At 37.0% G+C, this 9,295-nt stretch overlaps 1 protein-coding gene across 2 annotated transcripts in view; it reads left to right on the top strand.

Annotated features, from left to right (window-relative positions):
- Positions 1 to 657, top strand: part of LOC147608751 (synaptotagmin-2-like) — a 70,048-nt gene extending 69,391 nt beyond the window's left edge. For both annotated transcript variants that reach the window (XM_086788769.1, XM_086788771.1), the window contains exon 12: positions 277 to 657. In XM_086788769.1, coding sequence (XP_086644895.1) covers positions 277 to 405 — 129 coding nt within the window. In that variant the 3' untranslated portion in view covers positions 406 to 657. The remainder of the gene's footprint in view (positions 1 to 276) is intronic.
- The last annotated feature ends 8,638 nt before the right edge of the window (positions 658 to 9,295 follow it).

Raw genomic sequence — 9,295 nt, forward strand, 5'->3', positions numbered from 1 at the left:
CGAGCTCTCTCCGGCCATGCTCTTGTTACAATAGCTTTGCCAAACCCAAAGCTTAACTAGTAGCCTAGCAAGTTGATCTGTTGAAGACCATGCATTGGGAAAGGGGGCAACGTGACGCTCATTGTCACATGTACGTGCTTTCATGGCCTTTAATAGCAAAAAAGTAATGTAGAGACTACTAGTCCTAGTCCACAACAAGTTGAAAAATTTGATTTCTCTTTGTGGTCAGGTTTGTATCTGACTTCGTTGGTCTTTACCAAGTCTAGTTTTGTGCAGGAAATGTTGGGTCATGTAGAGATTAACCTTGCAGACGTGGTGAGGAATAAGCGCATAAATGACGATTATGTGTTGGTTGAATCCAAGAACGGAAAAGTGCAAGTGGAACTGCAGTGGCTGCCAGGCTAGGAGTTCAAACGGCTCAAGCTTAGAACAAGAATTTTGTATGGTACATTTGGCTCGTTGGGCATGTAATTTACAAGCAATCTACATAATATGAGGTATTCTGGCAGCAAGTCCATTAAGCATGTTAGTGATGCTGGAGGTTGGTTGAGATCTTTGCTTCTGGTTTCTTCGTTAGCCTGACAAAAGAATGCCTTGTAAAGTTTATTTAGAGGGTTGTATGATCTCTTAACATGGGCAGAAAGTAGTTGGCTTTAACAAGTCTCCATGTTAGTTTTTAAGTGCTAAATGTAATCAAAATTAGCGATTTCGAGCAGCTCTTTTATTGATGCAAAATGAGCCTCATAGAAGATGTAAGAGGATTATTCGGGTTGTAACCATTTTGATTCTGTCTGAAGCTATATGAAAGCCTATCCTCAAATGGCATTGCTGTAGGTGGCTTTATTTTATTTGATCTGTGTGATGATTCTAAGGACTCTTGTTCACATTTTCGTTTTAAAAATCTTTGTTTGTATGGTGGGGGCCAATCATATGCCAGAAATTGTAAGCAAATATTGGTGTAGAATTCAATGGATGTGGATAGGTTTACACTCTTGCAGCGTATGGCAATGACAGGTTCCATGCACATTGTTAAAGCAAAGGTCTGAATGAAATCTCTAATACAATTTCAATGGCAAGATTAACGAGGTTTCCTATGTCTTGCAGTAAAGTTCAACTTTTATATTGATTTAAAAAGACCATAAAATACTATTTTGGTAGTACAATGGTATATGCAAGAATTTGTACATGTTTCCTATCTCACGAAATGCATATCGTCAAGACATTTTTAGAAAGTAAACTATTGATGCATTTATTTTCCCTCTAAGTTAATGCAGAGAAGGGCTTATAACTGTATTACAATATCATGGTTTTGTTCTCATTGTGATTAGAATCTCGTTTCCTCTCTTTAGGATAGAAGGTGACCCATTAGGTTATGATTTAGTTAAGTATGCATATTTCACTAGCACATGTTGTTGGGGCGTGTCCCCTTGTGCATATAATGTTTGTCTTGGTTTACTAGGGTGTAGAGTGAAGGCATCATGGGGGAAGTTGATTGCTAAACTTGGCTAATAGGTATTTCTTAATGTGCTTTTGCTTTATACGGTCAACCATAGGATCGTTAGTAGATGATTGTTATTATTATTATTATTGGACGAGTACTAACCATAGAAGTGATGACTAGGTATGAGAAGTAATAAGTTAGAGTTTGGTACTTTCTCTAAAACTTATAAATGTGGGAATGTAGGTTGCCTTTTGATGGGCATCCTTGCTCTTCAAAAGTGTAATGGAATGAATTTGAATGTGAGGAAAAAAATGCATGGTTACATTTACTTTTTGAAAATGATTAGACATGTTTCTCATTGAGGGGACTTGAGACTTATGCAACTTTTCTAATTGCAAAAAAGTACTCTTTATTTAGGGTAGCATAATCTTGGTAGAAGCGTCCTTTTGGGTGCTTGTGCAACATCTCATATTGTGCCATTATTTTTCAAGTTGAGTTGCACGATGAGTGGGTCCACTTTGTATATGGGGTTGATTTGAAAGTGTTGTATTAAGGTGCATGTCACTAAGGGTAGACGCTCATGGGCATAAGTAGATGAGATTTACATTATTATGATCACCTTGTTCTTAGAAGATCTAAATTCTCTTGATAGATCAAAATACAAGATTTTTTTTTGTGTACTAAGTTATCATAACCGCCATTTTTTTTAAGTGTGTATTATCTAGTTTACTTAGCCTAGGCACTTTTACCTTGGATTTTGGGCATTTAATACACTTATAGAAGATTGTGTGGATATAAAAGTTGAGGGAGAAAAATTCATGGCTTTTTGGGAGACTTGAAGACTTCCTACATCACTTGTAGCACATCAAAGTCAATCCTAAGTATCTTTGCTAGTAGGTAGTTATTTTTTTTGAAGTTGTCAAGTATATGTATATCAATGATATAATTAAATCCTTGTATTTGTAAATTCTTTTTTATTTTAATTCTTTGGTTTTTTTCATATTACAATAAATAAGAAAATAAAATTAATAAAGCCTTTTTGACCTTTTTGTTAAGGTAATAATTAAATGTGTAAAAACCTTTTTGTTAAGGTAATAATTAAATGTGTAAAAACCTTTAAGTTGACCATACTGTAGATTATTTATAGTATTTATTAGATGGGTAACTTATTGATCTAGTCTTGCTTCTAATTAATATTTTATCTTAGTCCAGTCAAGGTAGATTATTAAAGTATGTTTATTTAGATAAACCTTTGTAGTATCTATGGGTAAGAAATTGTCATAAAAAAGCCTCTAATTTAGGAACTTAGGATAATTAATAATTCAAGATGTGTTTAAGACAATTTGAGTCCATTTGTGCATATGAACCCTATTTTTAGACGTAGTATGGTAGGGGAAAGCACTTCATCGATGTTTCACACTATAACTTATATACTATTATTAGTTTGGTTTTTTTTTCTAAGAGTAATTCAAAACAGGAGGATTGAGATACACATAGATATACCATCTTATTCGTTCATGAGAAATAGGCAAGTTATTCAAGATGTGCAAATGTCAAACTGGTGTAACCTAGATACACTTTTAAATGTATAGCGTCACATACCATAGCTTTCGTCCGAAAGAATCTTAGAAAAGGTAGTAAATTAATAAGGACAAATTCTCATTAATGACTTAAATAATGGAAAGAGAATCCTTGTGAATGTGACCATAGTACCAATAAAGTTTTAGTCATCTTTAGAGAGACAATACTTGCTCTAATGGAATTATCTCCATAGAAATCAGAATTAAAGATGTATTTTATGATAAAGGTAGAATTATATGAAAAAGAGCTTAAATTTAGAAAAGTCTAGAGTAAGGAAGAGACCTAAAATTCTACAAAATTCTAGGGAGAGGTAGTGAAACTCTAGAAATAAAAAGTTAGGATATAGAAATTAATAATTAGAAAAATCAAGGTCAGTAGAGGTTTAAACCTAAAAGAAATAAAAAGGATTTAAGACCTTGAGGAAAGAATGGGGACTAATACAAATGTCCATTAAGGATCTTTAGAGAAATCTAGAGTAATTTAGAGACCTTGTGCCTTAGTCTAGTGAAAGTATAGATTAACGCTCATTTTAGCAACAAGGGATCAAAGTAGAAACAAGTAACCTTGGGACTTAACCTAGAAATTGAAAAGATCAAAATATTCAAAGGCTTGGATAGAAAGTGGTTGGATCAAAAAACGCATTCGGAGGTTTGATGGTGGAGGACCGAGACTGTCTCATTGAAACTTGTGATGGTTTATCTCGTTTCGCCGATGCATGCGTGATGTATGGCTGCTTGATCGTGTATGATATTTATTTAGATATGGTTTGTAATACACTTCGTGAGAATTATTTAATTACTTAGTGGAACTTGTGAAGGTACCTCGCAAGTTGATATGATGCTTGTGTGAATGTCATCCGAGTGGTGAGTCCTGTCGCGCGAAGATGGTTATGAGACCTTTAACCATCTCGAGGGATGTGGGTGTGATCCTGATACACCTGGTGTGAGGAACAGAGGCGACTTTAGAGTGTATTGGGTAGGCAGGTCTAGGCTAGATCTATGGATTGATCAGAAGACTCTAGTGTGAACATAACTTGGAGTGTTCATGCTTTGGGAAGGATATGGCCATCAAAAGCGGCTCTTGTCGGTTTGGGATGGGAGACTTGTGGGCTCCTTGCCCGTTAGAAAGTAGCTTAAGTTGGAGTATTTAGACTCGGATAAGTTTATATCTTTTTGGTTTGAGAAGCACATGCGTAGTGCGAGGAGATATTTTGATACATGTGACATTACTATTTGTTAAATGATATTTAAGTGTTTTCAGTATGATTCTCAATATATATGTTTTTTATACTTTGAAAAATTTTAAGCACACAATACTTTTTTTGAAGAATTGTATGTTGAGTGTGTGCATGAACTCTTTTTGGTTGGGTGTGTAATGAATCAAGAATATTAATTTTATGAATGTGTTTCTTCACGTCGGCTCCATAGGCCCAGTGGTACAGTGGTAGGCTACACCCAAGGGTTTGGATGGGGTCTAGGTTGTGTCTATGGATCTGGTTGAAGTAGAAGTTGGGGATACATTAGGGGAAATATGGACTACAAAAAGGATCCTTTAGGATTAATTTTAATGATATTTTAATCAAGTTTGGACCAATGGGAGGGCGGACACATTCTATCCAGTAGCTTTAGGGCCTAAAGTAAGGGTATTTATTGATATACTTTAGGCTTGACCTCCTAGTATCCCAATCACATCACCTGTCTTATCTAGTAGTCCCACTAGTGTCACTTCACCTCCCTTGGGCCCCATCAGATTTGCACGACCAAATAGTAACCCTAAAATTTGATTTTTCCTCTCCAAAAATGCGATTTTATCCCCCAAAAAGTGCTTCCATATTATTTTATAGTGAAAAGGATTCTCCAAGCTTCCTAGGCCGTTTCTATGCTCTTAAACTAATTACACCTGTAAACCATTAGTCCTAGAGCTCTCTAATCCCTCTCGAATCTTGCATGTAACCTTCTAATCTCTTTCTAATCTTAGTTGTAAGCTTCAATCCTCTTGTATGTCTTTAATCTCTCCTTAATCTTGCAGCAAGTTTCAACCCTCTTACAAGCTCTATTAATCTTGCTATAACCTCTCTTAATCTTCCATGCAACCTTCTAATCTCTTTTTAATCTTTGCTGTGAGCTTGTAATCTCTCTCCAATCCTCTTGTGTGTCTTTAATCTCTCCTTAATCTTGCAGCAAGTTTCTAACCCTCTTGCAAGCTTCCATATCTCTACTAATCTTGGTATAACCTGTTTAATCGCTCTCTGACCAATTGTAAATATTGTTGCAAGGTTGAATGGCTCTCTAAGCTCTTTTCTAATCCTCTACCTTTTAACCTCCCTATTCCTCCTCTAATCCCATTCAAGTCAGTTCATTCTCTTGTAAGCAAGTTCTCAGCCATGGAAACATCGAATAAGAGAGATTTCATCTCTAAGTATGTTCTTAACAACTCTAGAAATGAGCAAGGTTTGTGGTGGGTTGGAGAGAGATTTAGGGTTAATGATTGGGTTTACTTATAGCCAAGCTCAAGAGGGCCACACAGTCAAAGCTTGTGGTGTTTTGGAACATCAGTGGAAGGAAAGATTGCTAGCTTTCAAGCAAACTCAAAATAAAGACATGGTGGTAGTGGTTCAAGATGTCTACATGGCTTCAGACATCCATCTTCCTTGTCAAATCGCAAAAACAAAGTTTCCTTGTAATTTTATCAGTATTTTGTTACTAATGTGGTTCTATTCAAATCATTTTGTTATCCCCTTGTTCACTTTTTTTTTGGGTGGTTTTGTGTATGCAGACATATTCCCATCAAGTTATATAGAGGAACAACCATTCAAGAGCATAACAGAGACCTTCGGTGCTTTCCCTTCCACCATAGGTGAGGTTTTATTTCCCAACAAGAACCCTAGGACACTTCTTGGTAGTAGAATATTCTTTTTGACACACACTTACATAGTTCCCTCTAGGCCTATGGAAGACTTGAAAACTTCCATTTCCCTCATTAAGCAGTATAGAGTGGCCAATCCCAGTTAAATGGAGTGTAGATGCCTTCAAACAAAAGATGATTCATGATATCCAATTCTCTTTAAAATTTACAAAGATATCTCGATCAGTACGTCTTAGTTGGTATGCTCCCATTCATTTTTTATGTGCACGTGTTTTGTAAGCTCTTGCCACAAGACACTCTAGCAATGTTTAGTAGCAAGAAATTGCAATCTGAGCATATGAATGATATATTTGGAAATGCATGGGATATAGTGGAAGGGGTGCATAAGGGAGATGTATATTCTTGCAGAGTTGTGATTTCAAGTATCATACTTCAATACTTGAAAGAACACTCAAATTTATACATTCGATTTCACTACGAGCGATGGATGAAGAAAAAGGGGGAGTGGATACCATTGTAGCCATGTGAGGGTATTGATTCATCCATAGAACTACTGGTGGTCAAACTACCCAATGGCACCATTGACCTTGTCAACGCTAGCAAAGAATGGAGCTTAGCAAATGTTCGAGAACACCTACTAATTATGGGATTTGAGGAAGTAGAAGATGCAAGCTTCAAGAAGATAAAACGTCGAAAGGTATTAGCTTTTTCCTCATTGATTTTTGAGTTGATTTTTCTTAACCATCCATGCTCTGGTGATATTTGTTCATATGTGTTTGTGTAGATTGGGAGACATATGGAGAAGTCCTTCATGGTTCGTGATTCTTGTTGGAGGGATAATGTAATGAATGGCACGGACTATTTGGATCAAGCTTGAATGATCGCAATAAGTTCAATTTGGATAAGTCTGTACAAAATCATTATTTGGATACACTTGATGAAATATATTCCCTACAGCTTGGCTTACACTCTCATCACGATCCTAATGGATCATTCAATTGGCGTATGAAAAATTTCTTGCATTCTTGGAGAGGATCGAGTGGGCTGGCAGCAAGAGCTATTTCACATTTTCTCTGGCACCATTGACTTCAAAGAAACTATCCTCCTTGCCGCCCGCTACAAGGAGAGATTCTTGTTGGAGGGATAATGTAATGAATGGCACAGACTATTTGGATCAAGCTTGAATGATCGCAATAAGTTCAATTTGGATAAGTCTGTACAAAATCATTATTTGGATACGCTTGATGAAATATCTTCCCTACAGCTTGGCTTAGACTCTCATCACGATCCTAATGGATCATTCAATTGGCGTATGAAAAATTTCTTGCATTCTTGGAGAGGATCGAGTGGGCTGGCAGCAAGAGCTATTTCACATTTTCTCTCGCACCATTGACTTCAAAGAAACTATCCTCCTTGCCGCCCGCTACAAGGAGACCTTGGAGTACATGGAAACATATATAAAGTCCTTTGCTGTGATCATCCCCGACAATAACACTCTTTGGGTCCCTTTGCGAGCTTCTACACTACATCAACAAAACGGATGCAAACTATCCTAAGAGATTGCATAGGTATACCAACAAGCCATACAAGAAGATGGGCACTTCAAGGTGCTCTCCACTCTCAGGTGCGCAAGGCCTCAAAAGAAACAATCAAAAGATTGAAAAAAATTGGGATGTAAATTGTAATGCTTCTCATGTAATCCCTTGTTTTGGTAATAAAAATACACTTTTTTTGAAGTATCTACACTAGAGCTAATTTTAATTTTGTAGTTGAATTTTACATGTGAATTTTTTAATTGTGCAATTGTTTATGACTTTGTAGTTGAATGGAGTGAGTTCAATTTTGTAGTTGAGTTTGTACTAATTAATTGAATTATTATAATTATTTTTGAAATCAATTACAAAAAAAAAAACAATTCGGAACATTTTTTTTGAGCCTGTACTACAGGGCTTGGGGGCTGCATGGGCCCAGAAGGCCTCAGGGCTGCACGAGGCGACCTGGGGCCCTAGATAGGCCTGTCTGCTGGCCCTAGGTTGCCCTCTGCTAGCCTGGGGGAGGGCTTCGAAGGCCTGTATAGGCAAAAAAAAAAAGTTTTGGATTTTTTGATTTTTTTCAAAAAAAGTTTTTTCTGAAAAGTTTTGTTACAAATTTAGAAATCAATTTTGCAATTCAAATGAACAAAAAAAATTGTAAATCTATAAACTCTCTAGAATAATTTACAAAAAATTGCACTTATGTGTTTTATAACTTTGCTGTGGAGAAACATGGTGCAATTGAGTTCAATTTTGCACATGGTACGTTAATAAAATATATTTCAAACTTACAGATTTTAACATGTGTCCCAAAACAAAAATCGATGACTATACAGGCTTAAAATGAGACAAGCCAAAAAAACTTGAGCTTTCTATTGTGATAAAGATAAGTTCTTACATATTATCACTACTGATTACAAGTTTTGACGACGCAAAAGTCTAGCTAATTTAAGATCCTTCGTCATTATAGTAACCCTAGTGGCATGGATAGCACAGAGGTTTGCATCCTAAAAAAAGGTCACTAAAAAAGCTTCTGGAGCTTCTTGTAAATCTCCCAAGGCAAGGCTTTGCACATGATAGTATTGAGAGTAACTATATAGGATTTCTTTTACAAGACATGTGAAAGGTGCCTTGGGAATACGGAGATCCATAGATTTTTGAAATCTGTGTATCTCCTGGAGTACCTTGACTCCATATTTCCTCCTCCTCCTTGGTGCACGTGGAGGCATATTCAAGTTATGAGCCCTTGGAGGAGGACGAGGAGCCTTCATCTAGTCAGGTCCCTTGGGGCGGCCACGGCGAGGTTGTGGTGGAGGTTCTACTACCTACTGTTGTGATGGTGGTGCGCTCCCCCACTTGTAGAGCCTCGTTGCCCTCTGCCTGACTGCTTGGACTTTCTCTCATGTTGGAATGGGACCCATATTGGTAGGGAGGGTCTTCCCAGCACGTTGCCCTCGTGGAGGTGGAATATTTTATCCTTCCCAGGGTGGAGGACCCTGCTCATGCTTGCTGTTAGTTGACGATTCTATGCTATTGGGATCGTGAGGATGCTTTCTAGTACCAGTAGCAGCATTGGCAGGACGAGGAGGTACTTTACATGTAGTATTCTTAGTTCGAGCCATTGTGAGAAAGTGAGGAGAGTGAAAGTGAAATGACAAAAATGAGGCCATAGAGTCTTATTATAGGCACTTCAGCATTAGGTCAAATTTTCAAAAATGACAATTTAGTGTGAAAACAAAAAAAATTTAATGTCCTTTATAATTTAATGTTGTTTCACCCAAAATTTTCCATTTCTAACCATTGTAGCATGCCATGTAGCATGGCATATTGGCCCACTACTTTGGTTCCATTTAGCCTTATTGGTCTTCTTCATGCG

This window comes from Cibotium barometz, chromosome 52 (assembly GCF_041138505.1).
Source record: "Cibotium barometz isolate CiBa-2024 chromosome 52, ASM4113850v1, whole genome shotgun sequence".
Taxonomy (NCBI): domain Eukaryota; kingdom Viridiplantae; phylum Streptophyta; class Polypodiopsida; order Cyatheales; family Cibotiaceae; genus Cibotium; species Cibotium barometz.